The sequence below is a fragment of the Chiloscyllium plagiosum genome, unplaced genomic scaffold (assembly GCF_037043375.1).
Source record: "Chiloscyllium plagiosum isolate Xiang-an unplaced genomic scaffold, Cpla_swu_hap1 HiC_scaffold_2, whole genome shotgun sequence".
Lineage (NCBI taxonomy): Eukaryota > Metazoa > Chordata > Chondrichthyes > Orectolobiformes > Hemiscylliidae > Chiloscyllium > Chiloscyllium plagiosum.
In genome coordinates this window covers 50,240,416-50,264,120 of record NW_028270140.1, presented here as the reverse complement: position 1 = coordinate 50,264,120, position 23,705 = coordinate 50,240,416, and the positions used below count along the sequence as shown (strand labels likewise).

General features: G+C 40.6%; 1 protein-coding gene across 25 annotated transcripts in view; it reads left to right on the top strand.

Annotated features, from left to right (window-relative positions):
* Positions 1-23,705, top strand: part of LOC122562121 (receptor-type tyrosine-protein phosphatase delta) — a 2,484,958-nt gene that overhangs the window by 2,123,959 nt on the left and 337,294 nt on the right. For all 25 annotated transcript variants that reach the window (XM_087996666.1, XM_087996678.1, XM_087996656.1 and 22 more), the window contains one exon: positions 17,512-17,657. In XM_087996666.1, coding sequence (XP_087852792.1) covers positions 17,512-17,657 — 146 coding nt within the window. The remainder of the gene's footprint in view (positions 1-17,511; positions 17,658-23,705) is intronic.

The following is a 23,705-nucleotide window of genomic DNA, read 5'->3' as shown; positions in this document are numbered from 1 at the left end:
AAGATTACATGAGAAAAAGCTTGTATTTAGATAAAATTTATTGCCAATTAAACTGGCCCATTAATAAGAACATCACCAGTAAGACTGGAAAAATGTGTTTTAATTCACCAATTCATAGTGTTCCTACTTCTGAACCAGGAGATCCAGATTCAGCTCCAGAGATGACCAGGTTGGTGAGAAAACATCTGAATGTAATTGGATCGGCTTCCGAACTAAGGCCAAAAGATAATGAGAAAAAGGACAGACCTTTAGAGGCATATGTTAAAATCCAGGCAGGAATTGAACAGAATAGTTGTATATTTATCTCGCAAAAAGATGCTACATTAAGCCAAATGGGAAAATTTGACTGTATATGTGTTTAAAGTTTGCGTAAATTACATCTTGTGTATCGTACTTTAATCTGAAGCATTGATTTGTTTATTAAGCAATTCTAGAAGTTGTGAGAACACGTAAAGACAACTTCATAGTTTAACTGGCTGCATTAACCAGATCTAGAATGAAATTTGTGTTTCCTATTTGCTGGTAGGGTCATTGGCATTTGTTATGCAAACTGTAAGTGCAGGAGAAATCCAGCAGTTCTGGCAGCATTTGTGGAGAGAAAAGCAGTTAATGTTTTTGAGTCCAGTTCCCCATCTTGGCTGTGGCTCAGTTGGTCACACTCTTGTCTTTGAGTCACAAGGTTTGCTGTTCAAGTTCCACTCCAGGAATTAAGCACAAAATCAAAACTGACACTCTCACGAGGGAGTACTGCACTGCTGGAGGGTTGCGTTTTTCTATGTGATGTTAAACCAGGCTCCCATTCACTGGCTTGGGTGGTTGCAAAAGGTCCAATTGCAGTATTCTGAAGAAGATCCAAGGACTTCTATCTGTTGCGCTGGTCAAAATTTATCTCTCAATCCACGCAACAGAAAATATGAATCTGATCATTATCACATTGCAAGTTTACTGACATGTTTTGTATGTGACAAGTTTTGGACAGGCTTCCAAGCTCCAAACACCGAATCGGCAAATCAGGCTCTGGTCACAGATAAACTCAAATAATGAGACAGCCCAAATAGAGACCATTCAGCTCCTCGAGTCCACAACAGCTCTCTGAATTAGTTCCATTTCTCCATTGCTCTCTAATTCTGTTCCCTTCAAGCATGAATCCTATTCTCTATGTAAGTTGTTATTGAATCTTTTTCTGCCAGCTTAACAGGCATTTCCAGATCATCCTATCGCACTCAGCTATTCTCTTCTCATCTCTTGTTTTTTTCAGATTAGATTCCCTACAGTGTGGAAAGAGGCTCTTCAGCCCAACACGTCCACACCGACCCTCTGAAGAGTAACCCACCCGGACCCATTTCCTTCTGACTAATGTACCTAACACTATGGGCAATTTAGTGTGGCCAATTCACCTGACCTGCACATCTTTGGACTATGCAAGGAAACCCACACAGACAATGGAAGAATGTGCAAACTCCATACAGATAATCGCCCAAGAGTGGGATTGAACCTGAGCCCCTGGCGTTGTGAGGCAGCAATGCTAACCACTGAGGCACCATGCCACCCCGGTTTTTGTTAATGTTTGCTCATTATTTTACACCGTACTTTTACTGGTTAATGACTCTCTTAAACTTTTGGATTTTTGAATTTTGGATTGAGGGTAAGGTCACCATAATCCCTCCCGACCACAGGGCTGCTCTGTCATTCGAGAGAGGCAACTGGTGATGGTTTAACCTGAGGGTCACCAACATCGGGTGAGGGGAGATATTGAGAGAATAATCCTCTTGGTAACCTGAGTGGGTGCAGAAATTGAACTCGTGCTACTAGCCTTACTCTGGATTGCAAACCAGCCAATCAGCCAGCTGACCCAACGGGATACTCCCAATATAAAGAACAAATTGCACTGGTAAAAGGTTAGGTATGATTTTCAATCACTGCTATGTCAACAACTACCCAGGCAATTAACTTATTGCATATTTTATTATATGAAGCAAGAGGTACTTGCTTTGTCACAGAGATCCTATATCCCTGAGCTGGTGCATTGCAATCTCTTCTGCCAGTAATGGGGCAGCTCAGTGGTTAGCACTGCTGCCTCACAGTGCCAAGACCCAGGTTCAATTCCACTGTCTGTGTGGAGTTTGTACATTCTTCCCGTGTCGGTGTGGGTTACCTCCAGGTACTCCGGTTTCCCCCACAGTCCAGAGATGCGCAGCTTATGAAAATTGGCTGTGCTCAATTGCCTGTAGTGTTCAGGGATGTGGATGCTGTGTGGATTGCCACAGGAAATGCAGGGTTACAGGGATAGGGGAGGGGGTCAGTCTGGATGGGATGCTCTTCAGAAGGTTGGTGTGGATTTGATGGACTCATGTTTTGCTTCCAGATTGTAGCAATTCTGTGATTGTAATGCAATATAAGATTTTAAAAATAGTATGTGTGGCACAACTGCCATTTATTTTGCTACTGGGGAGTTTTGAAATGTTTTTGTGTGAAAAATCCGGCAGTTTTCAAAAAAAAATTTGCAGAGTGCTGCGAGGTAAGTAAATATTTAGGGACCGATGGTAGGTATCTTTACAAAGGTAAGGATGAGAGTTTAGCTACCTGCAGAATGTAGTTGCTGTTGAGAGCAAGACCTTGCAGTGAACATGTTTACATTGGAGACTGCTTCACAATAAAGTGCTAACATAATAAAAGAAAAGAATTATAACAGCTTTTCAATACAATGCCATTTAGAGACATGAACCTGCCAAGGGTTGCATTCATATCAGCATTCAAATACCGCAAAGGACTGCATTTGCAGCAGTATTCAGGCACTTTACACAGTAAAGAATAGTATTTGCTCCAACATTTGACCATTAGGAATAGTGCTGTTTTTACTGATGAATTGTTCTGACCTGTTTGATTACAACACAGTTTGTTCGTATATTTACATGTAGGAAGAGAGTGGGTGACCACCATGCAGAGCAGAAGGGCTAAGCAGGCAGTGCAGATATACCATTTTGAATCCAGTTGAGGGGAATGGCCTCTTGGGCATAACAGTGGCAGCCAAATTCATGGCACCATGGTTAGCTATGCTGCAGAGGGAGGGAGAGATATGTAGAAATGCTATAGTTATAGGGAATTCAGTTGTAAGGGAAATACGTACACGTTTCTATGGCCACAAATAAGAGTCCAGGATGGTGTGTTGTCTCCCTGGTGCTAGATACCTGGATGTCTCCGAGCAATCGCAGGACATTCTGGAGGGGGAGACCCTGTGGTCGTGGTACACAAAGGTACAATACCATAGGTGAAAAAAGGGATGAGATCCTAAAAGCAGAATATGGACAAATAGGAAGAAAGTTGAATTGCTGGACCTCAAAGGTAGTTATCTCAGGATTGTTACCAGTGCCAGAAGCTAGTCAGACTAGAAACAGCAGGATATATAGGATGAAAAGATGATGCGAAGGGGAGGGTTTCAGATTCATGGGTCATTGGAACTAGTTCTGGGGGAGTGGGACCTGTAAAAAGTGGACTGTTTACACCTGGGCAGGTCCAGAACTGATGTCCTTTGGGGAGGTTGCTTAGTAGAGTGTTTGGGGAGGGTTTTAATGAGTGTGGCAGGAGGATGGGAACCAGAGGCGTAGAGCAGTAATGCAAAAGTTGAGGGAGAGGTAGAAACCAAGGCAAACATTACTAAAAACAAGAACAGGCAGGTAAACGCTGCTGAAAGGAGCAGGGGAGGTGGTTTGAAATACACGTGTTTCAATGCGAGATGCATAGTAGGCAAGGTTGATGAACTACAGGTTTAGTTAGTACTTGTAACTATGACATTATTGTGATTACAGAGATTTGGCTGAAAGAGGGACAAGACAAGCAGCTTGAAAGTCCCAGGATTTAGATGTTTCAGGTGTGATAGGGAAGTTAATGGGGTGGGGAGTGTATTACTGTCAAAGGAGTATCTCACAGCTGTACTGAGAGAGGATACATTAGAGGACTCATGCAGCGAGGCAATATTGGTAGAACTCAGGCATGGGAAAGGTGAAATCACAATGCTGTGGATACGCTACAGGCCTCTCAACAGCCTGTGGGAGATAGAGGAGAGAATATGTGGACAGATTTTGGAAGGATGTAAAACCAGCATGGTTGTTGTGGTGGGTGATTTTAACTTCTGACTGGGATTCAGTATCTGCTAGAAGCTTGGATGGGGTAGAATTTGTAAGGACTGTTCAGGAGAGTTTCTTGACACAAGATGTAAACAGTCCAGTGAAGGGGTTATACTGGACCTGGTTTTGGGAAACTAACCCGGCCAGGTGAGTGAAGTTTCAGTGGGGTAGCATTTCAGAAGTAGTGATGATAATGCCATGGGTTTTAAGATACTTATGGATAGGGATAAGAACAGTTCCTGGGTGAAGGTGTTAAATTGGGGGAAGGCAAACTACAATAATATTAGGCAGGAACTGGCGAATGATGATTGGAGTCAGCTGTTTGAGGGTAAATCTACATCAGACAAATGGAGTATTTTAAATGGCAATTGATAAGAGTTCAGGAGTGGCACTTTCCTGCGAGAATGAAGGATCGGTATGGCAAGTTATGCGAACCTTGGATGACCAGGGCTGTTACGACCTTGGTCAAAAAGAAAAAGGAAGGATATGTAAGGTCTAAGAGGATAGGAACTGATGAAGTCCTTGAAGTATGTAAGGAAAGTAGGAAAGAACTTAAACAAGGAATTGGAAAGATGAAAAGGAGTCATGAAAAGTCATTAGGGAACAGGATTAAGGAGAATCCCAAGTCTTTTTATACAAATATAAAAAGCAAGAAGGTAGCCAGGCAGAGGGTTGGCTGACTCAAGGATAGAGGAAGGAATCTATGTGTGGGGCCAGAAGAAGTAGGTGTGGTCCTAAATGAATACTTTTTGTCATTATTCACCAAAAAGAAGGAATTGGTAGAGGATGATCTCGGGGAAGGGAGTGTCGAGTTTCTAAGCCAAGTTGCGATTAAAAAGGAAGATGTGTTGTGAATCTGAAAAAGTATTAAGGGGGATAAGTCCTTGGGTCCTACTGGGATCTATCTCAGAATATTGAGGGAGGCAAGAGAACCAATTGTTGGAACATTGACAGACATCTTTGTATCCTCTTAGGCCACAGTTGAAGTCCCAGAGGACTGGAGAATAGCCAATGTTTTCCCATTGTTTAAAAAGGATAACAGGGATAATCCAGTAAATTACATGCCTGTGAGTCTCAGGTCAGTGGTAAAGAAATTATTGAAAAAAAATTCTCAGGGACAAGACCTATATGCATTTACAGCAAATGAACTTATTAGTGAAAGACAGCATGGTTTTGCGTGGAGAAGATCATGCCTCACTAACTTGATCAAGTTTTTTGAGGAGGTGGCGAAGATAGTTGATGAGGGTAAAACAATTGATGTTGTCTACATGGATTTGAGTGAAGCCTTTGACAAGGTCCCTCATGATAGACTGGTACAAAAGGTGAAGTCACATGGTATCATGGTAAGCTGGCAAGATGGATACAGAACTGGCTTAGTCATAGGCAACAGAGGGTGGTGGTGGAAGGATGCTTTTCCGAATGGTGGGATGTGACTAGTGCTGTTTCACAGGGATCGGTGCTGGAACTTCTGCTGTTCATGATCTACATAAATGATTTGGAGGAATGGTAGCTGGTCTAATTAGTAAGTTTGCAGATATTACAAAGGTTGGTAGAGTTGCGGATAGTGAGGAGATTGTCAGAGGATACAGCAAGGTATAGATCAGTTGGAGTTATGAGCAGAAAAATGACAGATGGAGTTTAATCCAGTCAAATGTGAGGTAATGCATTTTGGAAGTTCAGGTACAGGTGGAAATTATACAGTGAATGGTAGAACCTTTCAGAGAATTGATATGCAGAGGGATCTGGGTGTGCAGGTCTAGAGATCACTGAATGTGATAGCACAGTTTGATAAGGCTTATGGCATGCCTGCCTTCAATGGAAGGGGCATTGAGTATAAGAATAGATAAGTGTTGCTGCAGCTTTGTAGAAGTTCCATTAGGCCATGTGTGGAATGTTGTGCACATTTCTGATCACCATACTACCAGAAGGATGTGCATGCTTTGGAGAGGGTACAGAAAAGGCTTACCAGATTGTTGAAACATTTTTGAAGATAAATTTTCACATTGAGGTGAAAGTACATTCACGTCAGTTATTATTTCCTTACCGAGATGGGAAGAATTGATTTTCTGTTCAGAATTTCTGTCTGTGTGAATGCGATCTCAAGAGTTTTTCTTAAAACATGACATGAATCTAAGTCTTAAAATGTATGTTTATTTCTGTCTTTCTATGGCAGCAAGTGAGTGCTTTCTGTGTAATGTAACTTCTGGTGCCACTTTTTGTGTCAAATCCTCCCCCACATGCTGACCTGGAGACATAGATAAACCCACTGCAATGCAGAAGCACATCTACCCGGGCCACATATTTACAATCAATCCATCTTCCTGTGTGTCATATATTTACAATAAAATGAATAACTTGGAATTTCAGATACGAATACAACTATCAAGAATATAGTTTTGAAAGCCATTAGCCTAGCAAATTTCCCATGCTAACCATAAAATACTATAAATGATCTGGAGGTTCAGTTTAGATTGAGGGTCACCTTTTTCCTCCGGGATGTGGTTTGCAGATGGGGTCATTTTGCAACGCTCAAACTGCATGCCCAACTGCTGGATAATGTTGCCTAGGGTTCATGTTGTTTCCCACAGGGTTTAGGTCCATATTGCAGTGCAAGAGGAATCTAGAGGTAAGCTTGTTAGAAGGTCTGTCTGTGTTGTTGTCACTAGGCTGCTTCCAAAAATTGTTTCAAAGCCTCCTCGACTGTATTACTTCATCCTGCCCTGCTACTCCATGCATCTTCCATGTACTCCCTTGTGTACTCCATAGCTCATATTTGCATTTCTATTTTGTTTAATTTAAATATATTTTGAATATCTTGAGGAAGAAACTTCTCATAATCTAATAAAAACTTCCACCAAATGCAGTATCATTAATACCATAAGATGTACAAGCAGAAATTAGGCCATTCAGCCCATCGAGTCTGCTCCGCTGGTTAATCATAGCTGATAAGTTTCTCAACCCCATTCTCCCACTTTCTCCCTGTAACCTTTGATCCCCTTGACAATCAAGAGCTTATCTGCGTCTCAAATATACAGACTGACATGGCCTCCACAGCCTTTTGTGGTAATGAATTTCATAGATTCACCATCCTCTGGCTGAAGGAGTTTCTCCTCACCTCCATTCTATAGGGTCCTCCCTTTACTCTAAGGCTGTGCCCTCAGTTCCTAGTCTTTCCTGCCTTTCTTCCCAAATTCCATTCTGTCCAGGCCATTCAGTATTCTGTCAATTTCAATTAGGTCTTCCTTCATCCTTCTAAACTCTATCAAGTATAGACCCAGAGTCCTCATATGTTAAGCTTTTCATTCCTGGGATCATTTGCATGAACCTTCTCTGCACCCACTCCAGGGCCAATACATCTTTCGTGAGGTATCGGGCCCAAAATTACTCACAAAACTCTAAATGTGGTCTGACCAGAGCATTTCAAACCTCAGAAGTACATCTCTGCTTTTATATTCTAGTCCTTTTGAAATAATCAGCAACGTTGTATTTGCCTTCCTAAGTATGGACTCACCCTATAAGTTCACCTTAAGAGAATCCTGGACTAGGACTCACAAGTCCCTGTGCACTTCAAATTTTTGAAATTTCTCCCTATTTAGAAACTATACCTGTATTCTTCCTACAAAAGTGTATGACCGCACACTTTCCCACATTGTATTTTATTTGCTACTTCTTTGCCTGTTCTTTTAACCTGTCTAAATCTTTCTGCTGCCCCTCCACCTCCTCAGTACTACCATATATTTTTATATCATCTGCAAAGTTAGCCAGAATGTCCTCAGTTCCTTCATTTAGATCATTAATGTATAAAGTGAAAAGTTGTGGTCCCAAAACTGAGCCTTGCACAACACCACAAACCAACAGCTGTCATCCTGAGAAGGACCCTTTTATCTACACTCTTTGCTTTCTGCCAGACCACCAAGCTTCTATCCATACTAGTACCTGGCCTCGAACACCATGGGTCCTTATCTTACTCAATAGCCCCCTCTGCTACACCTTGTGAAAGGCCTTCTTGAAGTCCAAGTAGATAACATACATTGGCTCTCCTTGGCTTAACCTGTTCATTACCTTCTCAAAGCATTCGAAAAATATTTATTAGGCATGACCTTGCATTGATGGAATCCTACTGAGTTTTCCCTGTTTACCATGCACTTCCAAGTATTCAGAAATCTCATCCATCACAATGGACTTTCAAATCTTACCAATGGCCGAGGTCAGACTAATCTGCCTGTAATTTCCTATATTTGGCTTGACTTCCTTCATAAACTGAGGGGCTATATTAACGATTTTCCAGTCCTCTGGGACCCTCTCTGACACCAGTGATTTTTGAAAGATCACCACTAATGCCTCCACTATCTCTTCAGCTATCTCCTTCAAAATGCTGGGGTGTAGTCCAACTAGTCCAGGTGATTTATCCACCTTCAGACTTTTCAGTTTTTCTACCACCTTCTCCTTGGTGATGGCCACCATATTCACATCAGTCCCCTGACTCTATTGAATTTTTAGGATGTCACTCGTGTCTTCTCCCGTGAAGTGTGATGCAAAGTACTTATTTAGTTCCTCCACCATTTCTTTGTTTCCTGTTACTATTCTCTAGCATCATTTTCCAATGCCCCAATGTCCACTTCTGCCTCTCTTTTGTTGTTTATATATCAAAAGAGACTCTTGCGATCTTCTTTTATATTACTGGCAAGCTTACCCTCATATTTAATCTTCTCCCTCTTATTTCTTTTTTAGTTGTCCTCTGTTGGTCTTTGTAGACTTCCTAATCCTCTGGTTTCCCACTGCCCTTCATGTTATGCTTTCTCTTTTGCTTTTATGCTGTCCCTGACTTCCCTTGTCAGTCATGGTTGTCTTGTCCTCCATTTAGTATGCTTCTTTTTCCTTGGGATGAATTTTTGTTGTGTCTCCTGAATTATTCCCAGAAATAATTGGGCTTCACCACAAGCTGCTCCACAAAGCCATGTAATACATATTCCACAAATTCCTTTTTTTGTGTAATTCTCTACCAACCCCCTGATTTTCCAAGTCCACCTGCATATTGAAATCCCCCATGATCACTGTAACCTGGTCTTTTTAAAATGCTTTTTATATCTCCTGGTGTATCTTGTGCCCCACAGCCTGACCACTGTTTGGAGGCCTGAACATAACTCCCATTATGGTTTTGATTTACCTTTGCGGTTCCTCAACTCTACCCACACAGATTCTACATCATTTGACCCAACATTGTGGGCTGGTATGGTGGCTCAGTGATTAACACTGCTGCCTCACAGCACCAGGGACCCAGCTTTGATTTCATCCTCGGGTGACTGTCTATGTGGAGTTTGTACATTCTTCCTGTGTCTGCGTGGGTTTCCTCCAGGTGCTCAGGTTTCCTCCCACAATCCAAAGATGTGCAGATCAGGTGAACTGGACATGCTAAATTGCCCATAGTGTTCAGGGATGTGTAGGTTAGGTGCATGAGTCAGGGGTAAATGTATGGGAATGGGTCTGGGTGGGTTACGTTTTGGAGGATTGGTGTGGACTTGTTGGACCGAGGGGCCTGTTTCCACACTGTAGGGATTCTAATTCTAATTTTTTCTTGCTATTGATTTAATTTCATTTCTTACTATCAAGGCAATCCCACCTTGTCTGCTGGCCTGCCTGTCTTTTCTGATTGAATGTATATTATTGGATATTTAGCTCCCAATCCTGATCCCCTTACGACCATGTCTCCATGATGCCCACCACATCATTCCAGACAATTTTGATCTGTGTCACAAGCTCATTTACCTTATTTCGTATACTGTGTGCATTTAGATACAACACCTTCAGTTCTATTATTATTTATCACCCCTCTTCTCATTGTCATCCCCTTATCTGGTGTACATGAAGTTTGATTCCTAACCCTTTCAAAACACTCTGTCCTTTTTTGTGTTCTGGAGGTTCTCATAACATCTCCTTCGTTTTCCTTTTCATTTATTTCATACTTTTCTGTGCAGTTTAATCCACCCTCACAGATTAGATTAGATTCCCTACAGTGTGGAAACAGGCCCTTTGGCCCAACCAATCCACACCGACCCTCCAATGAGTAACCCACCCAGATCCATTTCCCTCTGACTAATGCACCTAACACTATTGACAATTTAGCGTGGCCAATTCACCTAACCTACACATCTTTGGACCGTGGGAGGAAACCGGAGCACTTAGAGGAAACCCACGCAGACATGGGGAGAATGTGCAAACTCCACACAGATAGTTACCCGAAGCTGGAATCAAACCTGGGACCATGGCGCTGTGAGGCAGCAATGCTAACCACTGAGCCACCGTGCCATGTTAACCTGCTGCTTTGTTTTGCGTTGGCCATTACATCTCTTGAAATTTTATCCCTCCCCCCGCCTTTCCCCTACAATTTTAGCTACGTGTTTATTTCCCTTATTTTTGCGTGCCAATGCCAATTTGCACATGGCACAGGTAGTAATCTGGAGATTATAACTGTTGAGGACCTGTCCTTTAATTTAGTTCCTGATAATCCTAAAAAGGTCCTCTTTCTTAGTTTTGCCTAGGTTGTTCGTCCTGATGTGGACCACAACAACTGGATCCACCTCTCTCTCTCTCTCTCTCTCTCTCTCTCTCTCTCTCTCTCTCTAATATTCTTTCAAACCGGTCAGAGATGCCCTTCACTGGGCAGGGAACATGCCATGCGGGACTATCTTTCCTTCTTACAAAGGGCGCTATCCATTCCCCTAATTATAGAATCCCCTGCAACTCCCACTTGTCTTTTTACTCACCCCTCTTGGATGGCCTCCTGTGCCCTACAGCTCTGTTCCTCATCCACACAGGGAGCAAATACCTCGTACCTGTTGGACCAGGCAAAGACCTGAGTCTCCTCTGTTCCTGAATTCAGGATCCTCTACCTGCTCCAGTTCCAGTCACACCCTGCTGTCCCTGATAACCGACTGAATTTGAGATACTTATTCTACCAGGTGTGACCGCTTCCTGAAACAAAGTATCCACCTAACTCTCTCCCCACTCCCGGATGTGCTGCAGTGTCCGAAGCTCGGACTCCAGCTCAGCAATTCTGAGCCAAAATTCTTCCAGCAACCAATGTTTGCTGCAGATGTGGACACTGCAACTCGCAATCGGATCAGCCATCTCCCACATCATACAGCTTTAGCGCATAAACTGCCCACCCAACTCTACTTAGTTAATTAATTTATTATTTAGTTAATCCTGGTTAGTTTATATATTCATTGGTTTTGTGGGTTTTTTCAAATTTAGGAGAAATTTCCTACCAGCCAATCAGGTCACAGTTCTCCTGTGACATCATTTTTCCAGTTGGTTTCAGCTCCTCCATGTGCTGCTCCCTCTGACTCTGCTCCCTGGAGGGAATACCAGAAGATAACACACTTTGCGATGTGAAACCAAAACTTATACCACTTGTAATCCAATTGCTTGCATTAACCCATAAGGCGTTTAGCATGCTTGCCTTCATTGCTCAGGCCACTGAGTGTTGGAATTGGGATGACATGATGAAGGTGTATAAGACATTAGTGAGGCCTTCTTGGAGTACTGTGTACAGTTTTGGTAGCCCTTTTATAAGGAGGATAGGATTAAATTAGAGAGAATTCAGAAAAGATTTCCCAGGATGTTGCTGGGACTAGAGGGTTTGAGTAATAGAGTTAGGCTGGGAGGCTTTTCACTGGAGTGTACGAGGTTGAAAGGTGACCTTATAGAGATTAATAAGATAATAAGGAGTATTGAGGTGAACAGCAAAGATCATTTGCAAAGGATAAGGAAGTTCATGTTCTTAATGTGAGAGGAGAAAGATTTAAAAGGGGCCTGAGGGACACTTTTTTCACACAGAAGATAGTTCGTATGTGGAATGAACTGCCAGAGCAAGTGGTACATGCAGGTACAGTTAAAACGTTTAAAAGGCATTTGAGTAGGTACATAAATAGCAAAGATTTAGAGGAATATGGGCCAAACACAGGCAAGTAGGGTCTAGTTTAGTTTGGGGAACTTGTTTGGTGTGGATAAGTTGGACTGAAGGGTCTGTTTCCATGCTGTATGACTCTTATGACTATAACAAGCTAAAGCACACAACCAAGGTACCAGTCTTTATTACAACCTCTTAAAACTGTCATTCTTCAATGAATAGAACATCGACTGTGATGGAATCTATTTCCATTTGATTCTTAGGCAAGCATTAATAATGGCCACAGCCATCTAAATCAAGACATAATCTTTGAGATGGAAAGAACAGAAAATCGTCATTTCAATTTCACAGCAGAGTGTCTATCAATTGATGGGCATGTACGGATGGTTAGATTTTTTTCAGGTCTCAGAATTGTTTTTGTTCCTAATCAGTCAAAGCTGTCACTGTATTTAAATCACGGTACAACTGATGGCAGCAGAGACTGATGCTTTGTAAAATCTTCCATGGAGTTTTGTTACTATCTCCTTTGGAAAATACATTTGAATAATTATGTAAGGCTGGTCAATGCAAAGGTCCACTTATCTTTGGAAGGTAGATTACTACAATGAATCACTGTATGAAAAACATATCTATATTGTGACATTTGAAGGTAAGAAAACTCTTCAAACTTGGCTATCTGCATGTGCCCTGCTCCTCAGGATACTTAATTTTTTTTCAAGAACTTAAAGCATGGCGAGATTTTAACAGACTGTTGGAATCGCACTCCACTGTTTTACACATCGGGCATTACACATGAAAGCCAGAGGAAAGGAGCACGTGAAAGAATATATGATGCCCTCCAAAACTAAATCTGTGCTGCCATATCTTGAACCCAAATTCAGCAACTATATTAAAGGGTTGATCCATCTTTCTGTCTGAAACTACATTGGAAATGAGTGATGGTCTTTGTAAAGAGGTGCATAAAATATGAATGTACATTTTATCAACTTTCCTATCTGTCTCACGTTTCTGAAGGCGGACTTGGACTGGAATATGTTTGTATCAGTGTTCTCAGCTCTCCAGTACCTTAGCCACAGACCACCCTTCAGTTGTAATTCTGGATCAGAATTGCTTGACCATCAGAACACTCAAAACTGAGCTAAATTGCGCTCCTTGAGTGAACAAAATTATTCTTGTAATGAAGAAGGATGGAATGCCTGTATTTTCCATTCTGAATAACTTGCTCACAAAATTACATTCTTAGACATCACAGGTTTCAAAGACCTTCACTTCTCTCCTCATTTCGGAGAGAAAGTGAGCATTCTGTTTTCTCATGATGATAGAAAATTTCCTTTCGCACAGTATGAATGCACAAAGAAACATACAGGTACACACAGACACAAATACGCTCACACAGTGTAGACACTTGGTCTTCCAGCAGAGAATACTGTCAGTGTAATTTGACTGTGTCATTGCTAGCTTGATGTGTCAATTACTTATTCATTCGCTCTCACCACTTTGCCCTTTCTTCATAGTCCTGCCAATGTTTCCTCTTCATCAGTCTTTGATACACTAGTAAGAAAGGTGACCAATTTGGTGGTCTCTGCTCCTTTGCAATGAGCTGCCTGTGTCCCTGTGGAGTGCATCTTGTCCTTCACTTGCTGTTACCGATTTGATTCTCTGAACTTGAGCTTTTGTGAAATTTGAACACTGCAGAGCCCAAGTTGCTGATTTAAGGAACTATAAGTTGGGAATGTGTAGGACTGAGTACTTTTTTCTGATTTCTTACTTGACAGAATTTTCAAAATAGAAACAGTCCAATCAGCACAAATCATTTGGGTCAAATTACTATTTCAAACACAGTGCTGGATTTCATGGGGGATGTGGAGGGGATGTGGACCATTCTTTCTGAATGAATTGTTAAATACAGCAATGATACATTGCGATTGGCCTTAAATTGGTGGGAGCAGGACTTCTACCTCTGCAAAGAAAGAAAAAGGAGACTTGTCCCCAAGAGCTGCCAGCTACTCTGTCTCAAGACTAGGATTGTTGTCTCAGCAGTGAGAGAAAAAAAAGTACAGCCCACTGCTGGGATTGCAAGTATGAAGAGATAGCCATTGGTCCCAATTCATCCAGGGGGTTGGTTATACAAGGATTAGAGTGTGTGGGGTGGGCAGTGGTGCTTTTGGTTGCCAGGCAGTGGAGTTATCAAAGGGCCACCCTATTGTGTGTAAGATACTCCCTGAAGGTTGTAACTCAGTCTTTCCATCTTTTCATCAATTACATTAAAAATGTAGCCTACCCACTTGCCTGTACCCATTGTAGGTATTTTTAATTAACCTGTTCAGACAATGCCAACTGTATCTTGACACGAATGCTGTAACGTTCAGGCCACTTGAATTATTAATGAGCTTTAATTTCAAATGATCACCTTTTGTGGTGTAACATTCTGTGATGCTAACAAATACTTACCATGGAAATGACCAGAATCAGCAAAACTTCTCAGTGTCTTTTGAAATGTTTGGTGTTAAAATCCTATACAATTTGTTTTCACTGTGGCACCCATTTCCCATGAGTGGAGAGTGGAGAAAAAAAAGTGCAGTTATTTGAAAATTTCAGTTTTAGTCAGCTTTCCTTTATACTTGGAGAGGTTCTGTACAGAGTACAATTGGGAAACAACATCATCCAGGGAAAAAGGATGCTACCTGCCACTGTGGGCTCTTGCAGAGAATTAAATTTATGACGGTCCTTCTAGAAACAGTAATCAACACTGAGGACTCTGCAATTTAAAGGCAGGGAGAACGCTGTGTCAACTTTCTGCATCTTTCAAAATACAGTTAGACATTGAGGTGAACATTGACGCATGACTGTCCCTATCCTCTTGCAGCTTTTTGTTGGATGTAGATATGGGATTGTAAACTGTATGTACTGTATAAAAGGGAAATGTTTTCAATTCATCCTGAGAGGATTGTTATCAGGTGTGATTTTAACTGAAGTGAATCAAGTTCCATTTTCTGGCCATTGACTATGAGTGGTTGAAAAATCTAGTCTGAAGTCCCCATGAGGAATGGTGTGTGCCTTGAGTACAGAGACCAAGCACATATTGTTTAGTTCTGCTCCCAGTCACACCATATATCTTCAGTTACACTTCTCACTGAACACAACGAAAACAACTAATCAAAAGGTTTTGAAAAATACTGGATGTCTTGCCACGTGATATTTGTAACCTATCGTATCTAACTAATACACTGACACCAGAAGTTTCACACATTGATGAGTGGCAGTGAAGTACTGAGATTTTTCCTTCCCACTTTGCTCGATTGAGTGCTGCATTATAAGGGAAGGTTATAAACAGCTGCCAGCAATCTATCAACAATCCCAGAGTAATACCTAGACACTAGCTCCTTCCAGATTTAGTCCAACAACTGAAGTTGAGGACTGGCTCAAAGAACCAGGGTCATAGCAGCTATTATTTTAAATTAATGCATTTAAAGAAGAAAGTGAAGACAACATATGAAAACTTTTGATTATACATTGAAGCATCAATGGATGCACAGCCCACAACACAGCAATTTGAGGCAGAAGTTTACCATGTTGTAAATTACATGGTCAAGGTGTATTGTCGAAGAGAAGTTGTTCAGAAGCTAAATTAACCACTTGATTGGTGGGATGGGGAAAAAAAAATTAAAAGAGACATTGTTATTGCCAGGTTGGGCAGATATGTGTTTGCTGTTTCATGGGATGTAGCCATCACTAGGCAATTCAAGTGTGTTTATTGCCCACCCCTAATGGCACTTGAGAAAGTGGTGAGTTCCCTTTTCGAACCCATGGAGTACAAGTTCTGTTCAACCATTTTTAGTAATCAAACCAGACCAAGATAAAAATTGTCCTGGAAGAAGTTTGTGGATCTTCTGGCTGGAGCTGGTGGATAACCAGAAGAAAAGGGAACGAGCTGAGAAAATGAACCAATGTTATGGTGAAAAATATGAACAAAAATGTTAAATGATTAGCTGTATTTTTGAGATTCCAGGAAAAACATGTTTCATAAACAGAGTTACCGGCCTTAACTACGTATCTGTTTTCAAACTTCTGGGCAAGTTGCACTTTTTCTCACAGTGCTGACCAGACTTGTGCACTTTAAAGTGACCGGTTTAAAATGCCCTTGTTCTGTTCAGTTGTTTTCTAATAGCTTTGGCACACATGGCTAAATGTATAGCACTTTGAACTTAGCATTGATAAATTGTGAGCACCTTATTGGCGTCGATATTATCACTGAAGTTGTGGTTTTAACAACAACTGAGGTATCTCCTCTGTATCAGCAAAAATGTTTTTCACATCAAATGCAAAGCTGACTAACATCGACTACCATAATTGTGACCCCGTATGCTTTTATGGTTTGATCTTTATCACAGTCAAATAGGGCAAGTAATGTATTAAGTTTGCAGTTTATCCTCGCTTCTCCATCCTTCTGTATTGAAAAATGCAAGATTGATGCCACACATTTCCACATACATCCTGTGTCTTCAACATATTATATGCAGAGTTTAATTTGAGATTTTGTTGGGACATGTGTTGACATTGTGCTGAAATGTTGAATACATAAACGTGCTGCTTTTTTTTTGTGCTTCTGCTTATTTGGTTTGCATTCCATGTAACCAGACTCCACAACCCTTTCTTGGAATTTGCAATAAACACAGTTCCTTCATGATTCCCAACAGAATTGTAAACCCACGAAAAACTGAGTGTGTCTCCCTGACAGTGTGATCAGGGAACCAGATAAGATCCCTTTGGGTAATGTGATGAAGGGACTGCATTGGAGGCATCATAACCTAAACCACTTAGTTAGAAACAGATGAGATCAGGTCAGCCACACATTTTGCACCTCGCCCACTTCCAATGTGGTGGGTGCTTGATCCAAATCGGGGAGTTTACCAGTGGGCGGTTGGTTTAAAATTACCCCCATGACTCATTTCTTTTTCATCATCATCCAACAAGAGCTCAAATTAAACCAATGTTTCTTACTGTGTGGTTTTTTGCATTTATATTTAACTTGAATTAATGTGTATGTGCGATGTGCCAGCCTGTAAGCAGTAAAATATAAATTATGAGATACAGCATCCTTCCTTGAGAGTTCCCTATTACTGAGGGTGGAGTTGGATGGAAAATCTACAAATTAACCCAAATTATCTCACAAACTACTGTAAATTGAAGAGAGAGTACTGTTTCATCTCAATTAACCCGTAATTTAGAAAGTTGATCCATCTTCCCAAATTCTTGCTTCAGATTGTTTACCCCAAGAAAGCTTCCCTAATAGCTTTATAAAACATTTGCTTTCATGGATGTGGAGTCAAAATTGTTGCTGGAAAGACTCCCACAAATCTACTGCTGGTCTGGTGATACAATACTTAAATTTGTTTAGTAAAATATAACATCAGTTAGCAACTGTCACTTGAGTTCTGTAAGAATGTGATTTATTATTTTCCTTTCTTTTTATAGCACCACCAAAGTTTACAAGAACTCCCATTGACCAGACTGGAGTCTCAGGAGGGGTTGCATCATTTATCTGCCAAGCCTCAGGAGAACCAAGGCCTAAAATTGTATGGTCTAAAAAAGGAAAGAAAGTCAGCTCTCAGCGATTTGAGGTATTACAACCATTATTTTCTCATCATGGAAATACGCTGTAAGGTTCTCATTACAAACCTCCCATTTAATTTTGTTTCCCTATTAGAGCTGTGTTAAAATGCATTGAAGGTGTTTAAAGATGTTAAAGATGGTTAATTTGACAAGTGAGCTATCTATACTTAGAATCTGAACTTATTTGTTTATGTGACCAGGGTATCAATATAATTTTAAGATTGTAAGGTTATCTACTAATGTTGATTTATTTTGAGATGGCGTCCAATTTTTAAAATCTTTCAACTGTGAAGTGGAAATGTTACTAATTCATTAAAACTGTAAACTCATAGTAACATTCTGGCACTGACCCCACCATTGACCTCTTTTACTGTGGACTTTTTTGAAGGGGTCCTTGATGGATGTGGGAGCTGAGGACAGAGGAGAAGTCAACACAATGCTAGTGCAAAATAATAATGTATGTTACCTATAAATTGAGGATTAGATTAGATGAGATTACATTATAGTGTGGAAACAGGCCCTTCGGCCCAACAAGTCTACACCGACCCGCCGAAGCGTAACCCACCCATACCCCTACATTTACCCCTTACCTAACACATTTAGCATGGCCAATTCACCTGACCTGCTCATCTTTGGACTGTGGGAGGAAACCGGAGCACTCGGAGGAAACCCATGTAGACACGGGGAGAACGTGCAAACTCCACACAGACAGGCCGGAATCGAACCCAGGACCCTGGCGCTGTGAGGCAGCAGTGCTAACCACTGAGCCACCGTGCCGCCCACGGTGTTAGGAGTTAGAGCAAAAGATGCATTGTGCCTCTTTTTGTCAGGTGCCACGTTATCTAATGTCATCCTGATATCGCTCCTTACACACATGCTCAGTGGCTATTGTTAGAGTATTGGCATTGTTCACCTTTTATGCTCATTACCATGAATGACTCGTTATGGTCATGACATTTAAATTTGTAACTCTCCCTTTTTGATCTAAATTAAACATTTCTTTACTTGCTGAACAAACTACCCATGCAACTAATTTCTTGGTTTCAAGGGGATGTGATTAGATTCTCTACAGTGTGGAAAGAGGCCCTTTGGCCCAACAAGTCCACACCGCCCCTCCGAAGAGAAACCCACCCAAACCCATTCCCCTACCCTATATTTACCCCCGACTAACGTACCTAACACTGTGGGAAATTTAGCATGGCCAATTCACCTGACCTGCACATCTTTGGATTGTGGGAGGAAACCCATGCAGACACGGGGAGAATGTGCAAACTCCACACAGACAGGCTGGAATCGAACCCAGGACCCTGGCGCTGTGAGGCAGCAGTGCTAACCACTGAGCCACCGTGCCGCCCTCTTGGTCTCTTGCTCTCAGTCACTCACTCTCCCTCTCTCGCTTGCTCTCTCTTTTTCTCTCTCTCAGTCAGATACAGAGGTAGGCATGTAACAAGGTGGGCTGCTTTGAAATCCCTTGCTAGTTCTCTGAAACTTGAATGCAGTTGTTTTAAAAGCTGTTAGGTTGCTTAGACCTCATCCCACAGACGTCTTTACCACTTTGCCAACCCATGCACCCTAATCACCCTTTGCCTCTCACACCTTCAGGTCACCTGCATAGTCACTCACCCAGTTTCCGTAATGGACAGAGTTCAGGAACCAAGCTTGGGTGAAAAGAGACAGAATCTGATGGAACTCTCACTCCTGCATACTTGTTAGCTTTTTAAAAAAGAATCCACTCAGAGCTTTTAAATCTCCAAGTATTAATTTCTTATCAAAGCGAACACACTTCTAATCAGACCTCACATCAAAGTTATCTAATCCTTTAACAGCCCCATTAAATTATCCATCAAGCTCTGAAAACCACACTTCTTGCTGAGATAATTGTGGCTTTGAATCTTAATTAAATATTCATAATAACATCATAATATTGAGAAATACAGTCTAAGTAATTTCCATAAGGTTTATTTCTTACAAAATTAGACAGTCTGACAATTAAAACAGAAAACGAGCTCGTTTCAACTTGCTTGGTTTATATTTACAGAGTGTTGGATTGGAGAAAAGTCTATCAAATCACAATTCCTTCATAAACAGACCTCGTCTGTTCATCAAGAGTGTTTAGGTCTGCTACATACGTTAATGACCTGCACTGCAGCTCAAAATGAGCTTTATTTAAACTCTGTACTCTCAGTTCAAATCGTCCTGTTAAGTTTGGGTTTCCCACCTGTGTGAGTCACACCTCATTTCCCCTATCTACTAGAATTGGATATGTTGGAAATGGATGCTGGTACTTCGCCCAGTTTTCATGCATTGTTTTTAAAGACCCAGCTCCATAATAATCCAGCCCTGTATCCAGAGAATGGTCAGATAATATGAATTCATCACGTGCCATAGTATTGGACAGAAAAATTGATTTGCTAAGTTTAGCATTACTGATTTAATGATGTGTCCTCTATTTGCTCTTTTTTAACATTAGGAGGGAGATAAAACAATACTAGAGTGGGGTTAAGGCTCTAATTGCAGAATAACTTTACTTGAGAGCAAAAGAAAAAGTAATCAGTTGCAATAAGGCAACATAGATTTGATAGTGGTTATTGAAATCAATGGTCCTGAGTTAGTAGAGTGTAAGCAATAGTTGCAACTGCATTAAATCATGCCTTTTTACACTTCATTTTCTCTTTTCACACTGCCCTATGTGTTCTATCTCAGTTCTTGGGTTTTGTACATTTATTTCCAGTTTGACTTAGCCTGGCTGAAATATTCTTCCTATAGAATCAGTGGGGTCAAGCACATCACAATAACTCTGTTAAACATAGAAAAAAAGTTGTCTACAATCTAACAAAATGTTTGTAATGGAATTGAATATCTACGCTTGGCTTTACCTCTCTCTTGGGTAAGACAAAATGTCTAATTGTTACAGTAGCCATTGTGTAATGAGTAAACTGAAGACTTAAGACTTTAGGTACAGTGTCAAAGTTGAAGAACCAGTGCCATACTAAATTTTAAAAATCATTACTTTTATTGTCATATGCCTGTATAGAACCTGTTCAAATAGTAAACAGATGAAATGCCTCTTAAATGTATGCAAGAATAACAATGAAATATTCATCTGAGGCAAATGATTACTTCCAAGGAGACCATTTCAGAAGTCCATTAGTTCAGTAAACTTGATATATAAAACCACCTAACCTTCCCTTCGTGTGTAACTGAAGTTCATATATCCGTGTAGCATAAGCATAGGAAAAGAAATACACAGTAAATGGTTTTAATATATACGTTGTCCGAATTCCCAAAACTTGCCCTAATTTCAAAAAGCTCATCTCAAAGCCAGGAGCACTGGAGAATTTAAATTTACCCATGTTGTTTAATTTATCTGATTCTGAGATACAGCATTACGTGTTATGTATCAAAATCTGGCAGTTGCTTTATGCAATGCACACTCCATGATGAAATGATTTGATTGAGAATTTGTTCAGCTCAGTATCATGTTCACTTTTACATCAGTAAAAATCATTTAAATAGCTCAATATTTTACTTGTTAAATATTTATTTTTCCATTAATATCTTTACATGTAATTGATACGATAGTTGTATGTATTCTCCATAAATTATAATCTCAGTTTTTTATGTCATCTCTTGTCTTGTGTACCTGGTTGCAAGTCAAATCTTCAAGTGTATGCCAATACATTTAAGAGTGTGCATTCACAGCAAGCCTTCAATCTCAGTCTTTGTCTGTGCTGGCTTAGCTGAACTTAGCCAGACAGCAACTTACACTGCTACAATAGTTATCTGTCCACTATGGGGAAATACCAGTGAGGATTCATACCACTAAGTATTTTTATTTAAAAATATATTTTATTCATTAAAAAAAACTTTGTATACTGAAATAGTTTCTAAAACAGTTCGATTCTATACAGTAGCATCTGGAGAAACAAGCAAACATTGGAGTTTGACTCTATCCAACAAACAAACCAAAGTTTTTTCTTATTTGTACAGGACTATATTTGGATATATTTGAGGTGCTGGGAGGGTCCAATAGCTGCATGTACCCCCATTGTACTTCATCAGAAAAACCTTAAAGGGTGGTCTTTTGCCACTGCTCCTTGGTGGCTGCTGCCCCAAGCTACAGTGCATCTGTTAAAATGTAATCCTGGACTTTGCAATGTGACAGTCTGCAAAATTTTGTTGAGGTCAACAATTTGGTCTGCCCGAAATTTGTTAGTCTTCCCGAACAAAGAGTGGCTTTCAACAAGTTAATGATCCTCCAGGTGCAGTCCATATTTGTCTCGGTGTGCATCCTGGGGAGCAAACTGTAGATTCACATGACTGATTGATTGTTATCCCACCATCATTCAACTGCAAATAATTGGAATAGAGATGGTGGGCATGACAATGATTCAGCTTAGTTTTCTGGTCAAATTGTGATTGTTCTTCTCCTGAAGGCTGCGCAGTTTACTGCGAACGATGGTCTGTTTGAGATTTGCTAGTTGTTCGAATGTGAGAAGTGGAGGGATGCTGTTGTCATGGGAGATGTGATGTCGTCTGACTTCTAACATAGAAACAGACTGCAGTGTTTCAACGGGTATTTCAAAGGAAAACCAAAGAAAAGGATGTGCTGTTCCTCTTGAGATGCAGAATAGGGAGTTAATATTAGTTTGGAAATAACAGATGAAATGTACACATATTTTACCTATCTTCATTGCAGTGGATACAGAAAACATCACAGTAATAGTTATAAATCAGGAAGTAAAAGGAAAAAAATGGAATTTGGTGAAATTACAAATCACTAAGGAAGTAATACTGAGCACTGATGGAACTGCGAGCTGACAACTCTCCAAGTCCTTATTAACTTCATCCTTAGGTCTTAAAAGAGATGGTAAATGAGGAAGAAGATGCATTGGTTCTATTTTTCCAAAATGTGCTAGATTCTAGAAAAGTCTCATCAGCCTGAAAAGTAACAAATATAATCCTTTATTCAAGGAAGGATAGAGATGGAAAATAGGAAACCATAGGCTTGTTAGCTTGATGTCTGTTATGGAGAAGGTGTCAGAATTGATCATTAGGAGGGTTATAGTTGGACACTGTGAAAAACTCAAGGCAAATTGGAAAAGCCAACATGGGTGAAAAGAAAATCACATTTAACCAATTTATTGAAGTTCTTTAAGGAATATTATTTGCTGGAGATAAACAGGAGCCTGTAAGAGGCAATGTCCTTGGATTGAGAAGCCATTTGACAATGTTTGACATAAGATGTTATTGTGTAAAATGGAAACTCGTTTTGGCATGGCTTCAAGATTAGCCAGTTGGCAGAAAAAATGCAGTGTTCACAAAGACGTCTGTTTCTGAATGGCAGAATCTGGTGAATGGAGTTCAACAGGGGTCTGTGCTGGCACCTTAAAGTTTTACAATTTGTAGTGATGACTGAGATTGAATGGAGGAGGGAGGATAGGAGGTTGAGGGCTGACTTTATAGAGTTTTATAAAGTAACGAGGGGCATTGATAAGGTGAATAGCAAAGGTTTTTTTCCCTTGGGGAGAAGGTTTCAAAATTAGAGGGCATATTCTTAAGATGAGACGAGAAAGATTAGAAAGGGAGCTGAGGGGCAACTTTTACACACAGAGGGTAGTTGAATGATATGTGGAATGAACTGCCAGAGGAAGTCGTAGATGCAGGTACAGGTACAACACTTTAAAGATACTTGGACAGGTACATGAAAAGGAAAGGTTTCGAAGGATATAGGGCAAAAGCAAGCAAATGGGACTAATTTTGTTTGGGAAACTTGGTCAGCATGGACAAGTTGGACCAAGAGGTCTGTTTCCATGCTGTCTGACTCTATAATTCTTTGACTGTTTGGTCTGTCAAAGAATAAAAAAGAAGAGTATTACTTCAACAGAGAATAAATGTTGAATTCTGAGGAGCTGCAGGATGATTCTTTGAATATTTCAAAGTAGTCATGGATGGATTCTTGTTAAACAAGAGAATCAAATGCTATTGGGTGGTAAATGGGAATGTGGAATTTGAAACACAAACATATCAGCCATGAATTTAATTAGTGGCTGTGT